This window comes from Mobula hypostoma, chromosome 27, assembly GCF_963921235.1.
Source record: "Mobula hypostoma chromosome 27, sMobHyp1.1, whole genome shotgun sequence".
Classification (NCBI taxonomy): domain Eukaryota; kingdom Metazoa; phylum Chordata; class Chondrichthyes; order Myliobatiformes; family Myliobatidae; genus Mobula; species Mobula hypostoma.
In genome coordinates, this window is record NC_086123.1 from 37,481,577 (window position 1) to 37,494,390 (window position 12,814).

The 12,814-nt window shown below is 47.8% G+C and overlaps 1 protein-coding gene across 6 annotated transcripts in view; it reads left to right on the forward strand.

Moving 5' to 3' along the window:
• Window positions 1-12,814, forward strand: part of LOC134338586 (unconventional myosin-XVIIIb-like) — a 471,306-nt gene that overhangs the window by 230,386 nt on the left and 228,106 nt on the right. For all 6 annotated transcript variants that reach the window (XM_063034529.1, XM_063034531.1, XM_063034532.1 and 3 more), the window contains 2 exons: window positions 2,625-2,814; window positions 6,455-6,535. In XM_063034529.1, coding sequence (XP_062890599.1) covers window positions 2,625-2,814; window positions 6,455-6,535 — 271 coding nt within the window. The remainder of the gene's footprint in view (window positions 1-2,624; window positions 2,815-6,454; window positions 6,536-12,814) is intronic.

The following is a 12,814-nucleotide window of genomic DNA, read 5'->3' on the forward strand; positions in this document are numbered from 1 at the left end:
GTGAAGGAAGTGTATATTGGCATGGATAGATGATTAGCAAAGGAAGTATATATTGGCATGGATAGATGATTGGTGTCGAAGAGGAATCACAGAATAGGCACAGACAGTCTGTCTGTGATGGATAACATGTAAGGAGTGGTGTCCCTTGAACAGACACAGGGGACTCAGCTTGGATGAAACTGGACTTGGATCATGGCATCAAAGTATGGTTGTTCAATTTGCTGATGACAGAAAGATAGGTAGGAAAGAAAGTTGTGAACAGAATATGAGGAAGCTGCAAAAGAATATACCCTCAGTGGCCACTTTACATCTACACATCAATGCAAATATATAATCATCAGCCATAAAAGCATGCAGACATGGTCAAGAGGTTCAAATGTTGTTCCAACCAAACATCAGAAGAAATGTGATCTTATTGAATTTGACCGTGGAATGATTGTTGGTGCCAGATGGGGTGGTTTGAATATTTCAAAAACTGCTTCTCTCCTGGAGTTTTCAACAACAGCAGTCTCTAGAGTTTGCAGGGAAAGGCGTGCAAAACAGAACACATCCAGTGAGTGGTAGTTCTGTTGTGAAAATGCCTTCTTAATGACAGAGGTAAAAGGAGAAAGGCCAGATTGGTTCAAGCTGACAGGAAGGCAACAATAACTCAAATAACCAGGCGTTACAACAGTGGTGTGCAGAAGAGCATCTCTGAGTGCACAACATATTGAACTGTGAAGTGGACAGGCTACAGCAACAGAAGATCACAAACATACCTTCAGTGGCCACTTTATTAGGTACAGGAGGTACCTACTAGGAGATACCCAATAAAGTGGCCACTGAATCTATGTTCTCCCAATGACCACATGGTTTCCTCTGGGTGCTTCAGTTCTCCTCTTATCTTCCGAACATAACGTTTAGTGGTAGTGAGTTGTGAGCTTACTATCTTGGTGCCAGAAGCATGGCGACACTTGTAGGCTGCCCAGCAGAGTCCTCACTGATTTTACCTGATGCAAGTGACACATTTCACTGTATGTTTGATGTACGTGTGGAAAATAACACTAATCTGAATTCATAAAGAAAGACCTAGCAAATGGAGTACAATGAGGCAAAATGTAAAATTATTTTAATTTTGGTAGGAAAATAGAAAAGGGGCATAATATGTAAATGGAATACAAGGCAACAGATATCGTGTTGTTACCAATCGATTTTCTGGTTAGATTACAGCTGGGTAGTTGTGTAGTCCTGAGCATCAGACCTTAGGATGGAGATATTGGCTTGAGAGGGAGTACCTCACTGCAAGTTTTAACGGGAGAAATTACACAAACTAGGGAACTTCTCCATGGAATTTAGAAGGAGATTTGACTGAAGTTTGCAAGATGTTAAGGGGATTGGCAGTATAAAAAATACAAGCAATTATTTTACTTGCTGTGGAGACTAGAACATGAGGAGGCCTGGCTGAAACAATAGAACTAGCCTTTGACAAGCTGTTAGAACATGGAATCCTAGTTCGGCAGAGGATTTTGAAAGGTGTTGATAGGACATATAAAAAGTTATTATTTGGTTGACAGAGGGGATTCGCTAGATACTCTAGGACATGGGGATTGTTTTCTTAAAGGAAAATCCAGGCGGCTTAGCAAGAGAGAGAAGCAGCAGTTGCTCAGACAACGGTTAGTGGAGCTGTGGAGGTCTCGTCTTTTATACATTAAAAATTTTATCCTAAACCTAAAACCTTTTGTGAGCTAATTAGTATATGCACTCAGTGGTTACTTTATTAGGTACACCTGCTTGTTAATGCAAATATCCAATCAGCCAATCATGCATAAAACTCAATGCATAAAGTATGCAGCAATGGTCAGGAGGTTCAGTTGTAGTTCAGACAGAACATCAGAATGGGGAAGGGATGTGATCTAAGTGACTTGGAGCATGGAATGATTATTGGTGCCAGAAGGGTAGTTTGAGTATCTCAGAAACTGCTGATCTCCTGGGATTTTCATGCAGGATAGTCTCTAGAGTTTACAGAGAACGGTGCAAAAAACAAAAAAAAGAACATCCACTGAGTGGTAAATCTGTGGGTGAAAATGCCTTGTCAGTGAGAGAGGTCAGAGAAGAATAGTCAGACTGGTTGGAGCCAGGAAGGTGACAATAACTCAAATAACCGCTTATTACAACAGCGGTAGGCAGGAAAGCATCTCTGAATGCACAGTTATCTTGAACCTTGAATTGGATGGGATACAGCAGCAGAAGACTACGCATACACTGTGTGGACACTCTATTAGATATCTCCTGTAACACAGAACATTACAGCACAGTACAGACCCTTCAGCCCATGATGTCATGCCAACCTTTTACTACTTTAAAATCAATCTTAACCTTCTCTCCTACACAGCCCCCCATTTCCCTGTCATTCACTTGCCTATCTAAGAGTTCTGTAAATGTCTCTTAAATTCTGCTCAGGCCCAAGAAAGAAGAATGGAGCTGAAGTGTGTCCCTGAATGGGCAGCTTTTCTTTTCCCTCTTCCAGTGACAAGTCTGCATTCCCTTCATTCGGAATGTAGAGTCCAAAAGAATACTGGGCACTTGAAGACACAATAGAGAGCAGTTTTTGTTCATGAAGCCATTCTTTTTATCGTATCCCACAGGTCATTTTCTTCCCAAAAGTTGTCACTGACATCAATCATGGTGTTGGACACTCCGGGCTTCCAGAATCTGGGCCAAGGAAAGGACGGGGCAGCAACATTTGAGACACTGTGTCACAACTATGCACAAGAGAGGCTGCAGATGTTGTTCCATGAGAATATCTTTGTGTCCCCGCTTGAGAGATACAAGGAGGTAACCTCAGTTCTACTCTGCATCTTGTGTTAGGCATGGGAGATGCTCACTGGAAACACTGGCCTTCAGTGTCTGATGGGTCGTCCATTGGAGCCACTCATCCTTTGAAAAAAACTACAACGTAAATAAACAGGTTAAACATTGAGACTTCAGAAGCAAGGTGTGGTAGACAGCAGGATGTTATGAGAAGTTGGTAGGATATAATGACCACTGTGGGTGGGAGGAGGTAGGGATGGAATGATTGGTGTGGGTGAGAGAGGGGAGGGATGGAATGAGCGGTGTGGGTGGGAAAGGGGACGGATGGAATGACCGGTGTGGGTGGGAGAGGGGAGGAAAGGGAATGACCGGTGTGGGTGGGAGAGGGGACGGAACGGAATGACTGGTGTGGGTGGGAGAGGGGAGGGATGGAATGACCGGTGTGGGTGGGAGAGGGGAGGAAAGGGAATGACCGGTGTGGGTGGGAGAGGGGAGGAAAGGGAATGACCGGTGTGGGTGGGAGAGGGGAGGGATGGAATGACCGGTGTGGGTGGGAGAGGGGAGGAAAGGGAATGACCGGTGTGGGTGGGAGAGGGGAGGAAAGGGAATGACCGGTGTGCGTGGGAGAGGGGAGGAAAGGGAATGACCGGTGTGGGTGGGAGAGGGGACGGAACGGAATGACCGGTGTGGGTGGGAGAGGGGACGGAACGGAATGACCGGTGTGGGTGGGAGAGGGGAGGGATGGAATGACCAATGTGGGTGGGAGAGGGGAGGAAAGGAAATGACCGGTGTGGGTGGGAGAGGGGAGGGATGGAATGACCAATGTGGGTGGGAGAGGGGAGGAAAGGAAATGACCGGTGTGGGTGGGAGAGGGGAGGAAAGGGAATGACCGGTGTGGGTGGGAGAGGGGACGGAACGGAATGACCGGTGTGGGTGGGAGAGGGGAGGAAAGGGAATGACCGGTGTGGGTGGGAGAGGGGAGGAAAGGAAATGACCGGTGTGGGTGGGAGAGGGGAGGGATGGAATGACCGGTGTGGGTGGGAGAGGGGAGGAAAGGGAATGACCGGTGTGGGTGGGAGAGGGGAGGAAAGGGAATGACCGGTGTGGGTGGGAGAGGGGAGGAAAGGGAATGACCGGTGTGGGTGGGAGAGGGGAAGGATGGAATTACCAGTGTGGGTGGGAGAGGGGAGGGATGGAATGACCGATGTGGGTGGGAGAGGGGAGGAAAGGGAATGACCGGTGTGGGTGGGAGAGGGGACGGAACGGAATGACCGGTGTGGGTGGGAGAGGGGAGGGATGGAATGACCGGTGTGGGTGGGAGAGGGGAGGGATGGAATGACCGATGTGGGTGGGAGAGGGGAGGAAAGGGAATGACCGGTGTGGGTGGGAGAGGGGAGGAAAGGGAATGACCGGTGTGGGTGGGAAAGGGGAGGGATGGAATTACTGGTGTGGGTGGGAGAGGGGAGGGATGGAATGACCGGTGTGGGTGGGAGAGGGGAGGAAAGGGAATGACCGGTGTGGGTGGGAGAGGGGAGGAAAGGGAATGACCGATGTGGGTGGGAGAGGGGAGGAAAGGGAATGACCGGTGTGGGTGGGAGAGGGGAGGAAAGGGAATGACCGGTGTGGGTGGGAGAGGGGAAGGATGGAATTACCAGTGTGGGTGGGAGAGGGGAGGGATGGAATGACCGATGTGGGTGGGAGAGGGGAGGAAAGGGAATGACCGGTGTGGGTGGGAGAGGGGACGGAACGGAATGACCGGTGTGGGTGGGAGAGGGGAGGGATGGAATGACCGGTGTGGGTGGGAGAGGGGAGGGATGGAATGACCGATGTGGGTGGGAGAGGGGAGGAAAGGGAATGACCGGTGTGGGTGGGAGAGGGGACGGAACGGAATGACCGGTGTGGGTGGGAGAGGGGAGGAAAGGAAATGACCGGTGTGGGTGGGAGAGGGGAGTAAAGGGAATGACCGGTGTGGGTGGGAGAGGGGAGGAAAGGAAATGACCGGTGTGGGTGGGAGAGGGGAGGGATGGAATGACCGATGTGGGTGGGAGAGGGGAGGAAAGGGAATGACCGATGTGGGTGGGAGAGGGGAGGAAAGGGAATGACCGGTGTGGGTGGGAGAGGGGAGGAAAGGGAATGACCGGTGTGGGTGGGAGAGGGGAAGGATGGAATTACCAGTGTGGGTGGGAGAGGGGAGGGATGGAATGACCGATGTGGGTGGGAGAGGGGAGGAAAGGGAATGACCGGTGTGGGTGGGAGAGGGGACGGAACGGAATGACCGGTGTGGGTGGGAGAGGGGAGGGATGGAATGACCGGTGTGGGTGGGAGAGGGGAGGGATGGAATGACCGATGTGGGTGGGAGAGGGGAGGAAAGGGAATGACCGGTGTGGGTGGGAGAGGGGACGGAACGGAATGACCGGTGTGGGTGGGAGAGGGGAGGAAAGGAAATGACCGGTGTGGGTGGGAGAGGGGAGGGATGGAATGACCGATGTGGGTGGGAGAGGGGAGGAAAGGAAATGACCGGTGTGGGTGGGAGAGGGGAGGAAAGGGAATGACCGGTGTGGGTGGGAGAGGGGAGGGATGGAATGACCGGTGTGGGTGGGAGAGGGGAGGAAAGGGAATGACCGGTGTGGGTGGGAGAGGGGAGGGATGGAATGACCGGTGTGGGTGGGAGAGGGGAGGGATGGAATGACCGGTGTGGGTGGGAGAGGGGAGGAAAGGGAATGACCGGTGTGGGTGGGAGAGGGGAGGGATGGAATGACCGGTGTGGGTGGGAGAGGGGAGGAAAGGGAATGACCGGTGTGGGTGGGAGAGGGGAGGGATGGAATGACCGGTGTGGGTGGGAGAGGGGAGGGATGGAATGACCGGTGTGGGTGGGAGAGGGGAGTAAAGGGAATGACCGATGTGGGTGGGAGAGGGGAGGAAAGGAAATGACCGGTGTGGGTGGGAGAGGGGAGGGATGGAATGACCGGTGTGGGTGGGAGAGGGGAGGAAAGGGAATGACCGGTGTGGGTGGGAGAGGGGAGGGATGGAATGACCGGTGTGGGTGGGAGAGGGGAGGGATGGAATGACCGGTGTGGGTGGGAGAGGGGAGGGATGGAATGACCGGTGTGGGTGGGAGAGGGGAGGGATGGAATGAACAGTGTGAGTGGGGTCTTTGATTTTGTTGGTTGCTTTCCTGAAGAAGAAACAGGAAATGTATCTGTTGAAAAATGTCTCTGTGCCATTATAACTTTTATCACTTGAACGAGGTTTTTATTTATTTTATTTTAATTTAGCAATACTGTGCTGAGTAGATCCATCCGTCCCTTCAAACCAGGTCACCACCAACCCCCGAAAAACCCGATTAACTCTAACCTAATCGTGGGATAATATACAATGAACAGTTAACCTATCCTGGGATTGCAGGAGGAAACCAGAGCACCCGGGGAGAACTCACGGAATCCACAGGAGGATGTATGGAGACATCGGAATTGAACTCCGAACTCCAACGCCTTGAGCTTTGATAGGGTTGCGATAACTGCAACAAGCCCATGGCGGCTAAAAATACAGAGTGTTTTACACTCTAACGGTTGTAGATATTGAAATAAATAATCTTCCTCCTATCTTATTTTAGGATTTTATGGCTTAATACCAATTTTTTGATAGTTGTCATTTTGCTCAACAGGAAGGCATTCAAGTGACCTTTGACATGGGGGAGATCTCTCCAGCATCCACGGTGTCAGTTATCGATCAAACTTCAAATCTGGTAAGAAATCCAGAGGAATGTAGTACTGAAGTAAATAATGACATTGAGTAGTTTCGAAGCAGTGATTGGAATCAATGTGGTAAGAGCAAGGTGCCAAGCCACTACAGAAAACTCATGTGCATGAAAACATTGACCTACAGCGTTTTCATCGATAACCCACACATTGCAAGGCAGGGCAGTCCACAAGTATCGCCATGCCTCCAGTGGCAATGTAGCATGCCACAGCTCACTAGCTGCACGTCATTGGAATGTGGGAGGAAACACACATGGTCACAGAGGAATGTACAAACTCCTCACAGACAAACTTGACCTTCCACTTGATTAGAGTCCGTAACACTCACAAGCTGTGGATGTACTTGCTTTCAAGCCAAGTCTCCTTAGAAGGAAAGCAGAGAACGACTAGATGGAGAAATTGTTGGAAAGCTGTTGTTTCTCTATTTTCCTGTAAATGCCTGCAAGAAGAGGAATCTCAGTGTAGTATATGGTATATGGCATACTTTGACAATAAACATGCTTTGAACTTTGTTGTCTCAGGGAATTTTTTGGACAGTTTTAAAGAGAGGCAGGGAAGGAGGTGTCTAGATCTTGAGGAAATTCCCAGAGGACAAGGTGCCTGGTGATTGAAAGTTTAGCTTCAGACACCAGGAGTAGGAACCAGAATCGGAATCAGGTTTAATATCACCAAATACAGTGAAATTTGTTGTTATGTGGTAGCAGTACATTGTAATACAAAATAAAAACTGCAAATTATAGTAAGTAATTAATTATATTTACATATTTAAGTTAAATAAATAGTGCAAAAAGACAATAAAAAGGTAGTGAGGTAGTGTTCATGGGTTCAATGTCTGTTCAGGAATCTGATAGCAGAGGGGAAGAAGATGCTCCTGAATCAGGCTCCTTGTACTTCTTTCCTGATAGTAGCAATGAGAAGAGGGCACATCCTGGGTGTGGTGGGTCCTCACCTACAGATGCTGCCTGTCTGAGACATCGCTCCTTGAAAATGTCCTGGATGTTGGAAAAGCCAATGCCCATGATGAAGTTGTCTGAGCAGCAATTATTGCTCAGGATGAACTGGAGGTAGATTGTTCAACTCTGTGTTATTTAGGAAAGGACAGTACTTGGGAGAAAAAGAAAGGAAATAAATTATGAAAGATTTCTTTTTAAGAGTGCCTTCATCAGAGAAGCACAGGACATATGAAGACCATTTGTGCTCATGCTTTTGAAGAACATTCAGTCAACCTGGCTTTGCTAGTTTTTTCCCACTTTCACTACACTTATCCAATACAGAAAGAAGCACTCAGTCCATCAGTCCATTCTGCCTCCCGGGGAATAATACTATCTCCTTATTTCCCTGTACCCCTGCAACGTATTCTCTGTCCAGGACACCCAGTCAATATTTTAGAAACAGCTTCTTCCCCTCCTCCATTTCTGAACGGTCCATGAACACTGCCTTAGTATTCTGCTCTCTTTTTGCATTATTTCAAAGGTACATTTAATGTCAGAGAATATACATCCTGAAATTCTTTTTCTTCGCAAACATCCACAAAAACAGAGGAGTGCCCCAGAGAGCGAGTGACAGTTAAATGTTAGAACCTGAAAGCCTCTCCCAACTCCCCTTTCCCACGCATAATCAGCAAAGCGACGACCCCCCTCCCCACCAACAAAAAAAGCATCAGCACCCCCAACTGAGCACTCAAGTGTGCAGCAAAGCATCAATAACTTCATTTATTTATTATTAATATTTCTTTTATACCTATACTTACTATTAGCTGCAGTAGGTTCTATGCATTGCACTGTACTGCTGTTGCAGAACAAATTTCACAACATATATCAGTGATAATAAACCTGATTCTGATTTATATATGTCTACCAATTCTTTTGATTTTTTTTTTGCTAATGATCTACTCTAAAGGGAATTTGAATTAGCATATTAATTTCATTTCATTCAGAGACACAGCACTGTAAACCTTTAAGCAATTATGTGGGGTTTGATGAGATCCATGTGACTGATGAAGGAACTTAGCCAGTGTGTTTAGTGACTGAAGTGATTTCAAACACTTTGGTGGGAAACATTGTCACTTCTTCCTTGTGATGTCTTGACAACTAATTAGTTACTGACATCATAACATTTGCTTTATAGTGAAATCCTTTCCCAACGGAAGGTGAATTTATAAACTGACTAAATCCTCAACACACCTTTGACTGAACGTTTTGCTACCTGTGCTCGGATTGCAACACTTTCATTGAATTTGTTCTGCGGCTACGAGACACGTCGCGAGTTCAGTTTATATCTGTGTGGCACATGGCAGATCTCCCTCTTAACCAATTACTCCATGTGGACTGAAGGCAAAAAAAAGTAGATGTTGGAAACCTTGGTATAAGGATTAAAGATCTTTAAAGATGAGCTTTATTTGTCATATGTGCATTGAAACATACAGTGAAATGTGTTGTTTGTGTCAATCAAATCAGTGAGGATTGTACTGGGCAGGCTGCAAGTGGCACTACGTTTCCACCAACATACCATGCCAACAGCTCCCGAGCCCTAACAGTATGTCTTTGGACTGTGGGAGGAAACTGGATCTCTCAGAGGAAAACCACACGGTGACAGGGAGAACATACAAACTCCTGACAGGCAGTGGTGTGAATTGAACCCTGCCGAGTGATTGCTAGCACTGTAATGGCATTACACTAACCACTATCCTACCACACCGCCCCCAGAAAACCGTGTCCTACTAGAAACACCTGGTAGTTGGACGGTATCTGTGATGAAACACAGTTTAAAATTTCAGTGACATTCTTTGGAAAACTGAGATTTAGATGGTGAACTACTAAACCTATTTATTGATGGATAATTAAGAACCAGCATGTCGAAATCCTGGCTCTAAGTCTGGCAGATCAGGTAGTGTCTGTGGAAAAAGAAATGATTCAGAGATGTTTAATGCAACACACACAGACTGCTGGAGGAACTCAACCGGCCAGGCAGTATCTATGGAGAAGAGTACAGTCAATGTTTTGGACCAAAACTCTTCAGCAGGACTGGAGAAAAAAAATCTGAGGGGTAGATTTAAAAGGTGGCGGGGGGGGGGGGGAGGGAAGAGAAAAACACAAGGTGATAGGTGAAACCTGAAGGGAGAGGGATGAATTTAAGCCTGGGAAGTTGATTGATGAAGGCCGTGGAAGAAAGAGAAAGGGGGGAAGGAGCACCAGAGGGAGGTGATGGGTGGGCAAGGAGATAAGGTGAGAGAGGGAAAAGGGGATGGGAAATGGTAAAGGGGGGCTGGGGTGAAGTTTGGGAAACTGATGTTTATGCCATCAGGCTGGAGGCTACCCAAAGGAATATAAAGTGTTGTTCCTCCAACATAAGTGTGGCCTCATCATGACAGTGGAAAAGGCCATGGATGGACATATCAGAATGAGAAGTGGAATTAAAATGAGTGGCCAGTGGGAGATGCAGTTTTTGTGGTGGACAGAGCATAGGTGCTCGGTGAAACAGTCTCCCAGTCTACGTCAGGTCTCACCGATATACAGGAGACCACATGGGAGCACCGGGCATGGTAGATGACCACAACAGACTCAGAAGTGAAGGGTTGCTTCACCTGGAAGGACTGTTTAGGGCCCGGAATGGTAGTGAGGGAGGAGGCGTAGGGGCAGGTGTAGCACTTGTTCTGCTTGCAGGGATATGTGCCAGGAGGGAGATCAGTGGGGAGGGATGAACGGACAAGGGAGTCGCATGAGAAGCGATCCCTGCAGGATGCTGGGATGGAAGGAAAGATGTGCTCGGTAGAGATGGCAGAAGGTTCAGATGCGGAGGCTGGTGGGGTGGTAGGTGAGGACAAGAGCAACCATATCCCTGGTTGGGTGGCGGGAGGGTGGGATAAGAGCAGATGTGCATGAAATGGAAGGGATACTGTTGAGGGCCGCATTGATGGTGGAGGAAGGGAAATTCCTTTCTTTGAAGGAGGAGGACATCTCCCTCATGCTAGAATGAAAAGCCTCATCCTGAGAGCAGAAGTGGCGGAGATGGAGGAATTGAGAGATGACTGCATTGGTGCTGCTTCCTGCATCCATTCTGAATTCGTCGACTTCATCCATTTCGCCTCCAACTTCCACCCGGCCCTCAAATTTACCTGGCCCATTTCCGACACCTCCCTCCCCTTTCTCGATCTCACTGTCTCTATCTATGGAGACAGCCTATCCACTGATGTCTATTATAAACCCACAGACTCTCACAGCTACCTGGACCATACTTCTTCTCAGGGTTCCTCTTGACCTCACCTATCATCCCACCAGCCTCCGTGTCCAACACATAATTCTCCAAAACTTCCGCCATCTCCATTGGGGTCCCACCACCAAGCACGTCTTTCCCTCCCCCCTACTTTCTGTAGGGATCACTCCCTACGCAATTCCCTTATCCATTCGTCCCTCCTCACTGATCTCCCTCCTGGCACTTATCCTTGCAAGTGAAACAAGTGCTACACCTGCCCCAACACCTCTTTCATCACTACCATTCAGGGCCCTAAACAGTATGAGGCGATACTTCACCTGTGAGTCTGTTGGGGTCATCTTCTGTATCTGGTGCTCCCAGTGTGACCTCCTGTATATCAGTGAGACCCAACATAGATTGGGAGACCGATTCGCTAAGCCGACTCCATCTGCCAGATCTCCCAGTGGCCACCCATTTTAATTCCCCTTCCCATTCCGATATGTCCATCCATGGCCTCCTCCGTTGTCATGATGAGGCCCACTTAGGTTGGAAGAACAACACCTTACATTCTGTTTGGGTAGCCTCCAACCTGGTGGCATGACATCGATTTCTCAAACTTCCAGTAATGCCCCCCCTTCACCATTTCCCATCCCCTTTTCCCTCTCTCACCTTATCTCCTTGCCTGCCCATTGCCTCCCTCTGGTGCTCCTCCCCCCTTTTCTTTCTTCCATGACCTTCTGTCTCTTTCACCAATACAATTCCCAGGTCTTTACTTCATTCCTCCTCCTCCAGGTTTCACCCATCACCTTGTGTTTCTCTCTCCCCACCCTCACCTTTTAAATCTACTCCTCAGCATTTTCTCCCCACTCCTGCCAAAGGGTTTCGGCCCAAAGCGTCGACTTTTCCTAGATGCTGCCTGGCCTGCTGAGTTCCTCCAGCATTTTGTGTGTGTTGCTTGGATTTCCAGCATCTGCAGATTTTCTCTTGTTTGCGACAGGAATATTTAATGTCATTTTCAATATACAAAGTGCAAATGAGAATAAAATAATCGTTACTCCTTATCCGATACTGCAAAAGACACACACTAAAATAAAGAACACGATAAAAAGTACAATATAAATATATAGGATAACTTATATACATATATTGATTGTATGTCCATAAAGTGCACAGGAGTGTCTGTATGTAAGGTGACTCTGACAGAATAGATAAAGTGGTGGTGATGGGGTGGGTTGGTGGGTGGAGGTGTTGATCACCCTTACTATTTCATTCACACTCCAGGTTAATCACTTCTCACCAGAACAGCTATTAACTCTATTTCTTTAACCACAGATGCTACCTGATATGCAGTTTTCTTCAAGCGTATCCTGCCTTTTCAGATGATCTCTTTTTTTAACTGGGCCTTAAACTGCGCCTGCCTGGCCTCTCAGGAGGATGTTAGATCTCAGCACACCATTTTAGCTAGGTGCAGTCGTGTTATCCCCAGAACGCGGGTCACACATTCCCTCAATAAACATCACAGTGACGGATAATCCAGCCACACTGTGGGAGTTTGCATTTCACAATACGCCCCAAGCAGTTCAAATTGATTTACTAAATGCTCTCTCGAGTGAATTGAGAGCAGTCTCCTGCACTGCGGTGGATGTTCACAGCTTTCTGTATTTGCGAATAACAGAAATTGTCAGCTTCTGATCTTCCTGGCTCCGTACAAAACCCATACATTCAATTCTGGTCACACCATTACAGGAAGGATGTTGAAGAGGTTCACCAGGATGCTGCCTGGTTTAGAGGGCATGTGCTATAGAGAGGTTGGATAAATGTGGGTTGTTTTCTCTGGAGGGGAGGAAGCCGAGGGGAGACCTTGTCAGAGTTTTATACAGAAGACTATCAGAAGCATAGAGTAGACAGCCAGTAATGTTTCCCCAGGCTTGAAGTATCTAACACTCAAGAGGATGCATTTAAGGAGAGGGGGAAAAGTTCAAAAAAGGTGTGGGGCAAGCTTTTTTTAAAAAAATGTAAAATGGTGTGTGTGTGATAAACCTCTTTGAGGCTGGGAAAGGTTCTATCTAAATTCA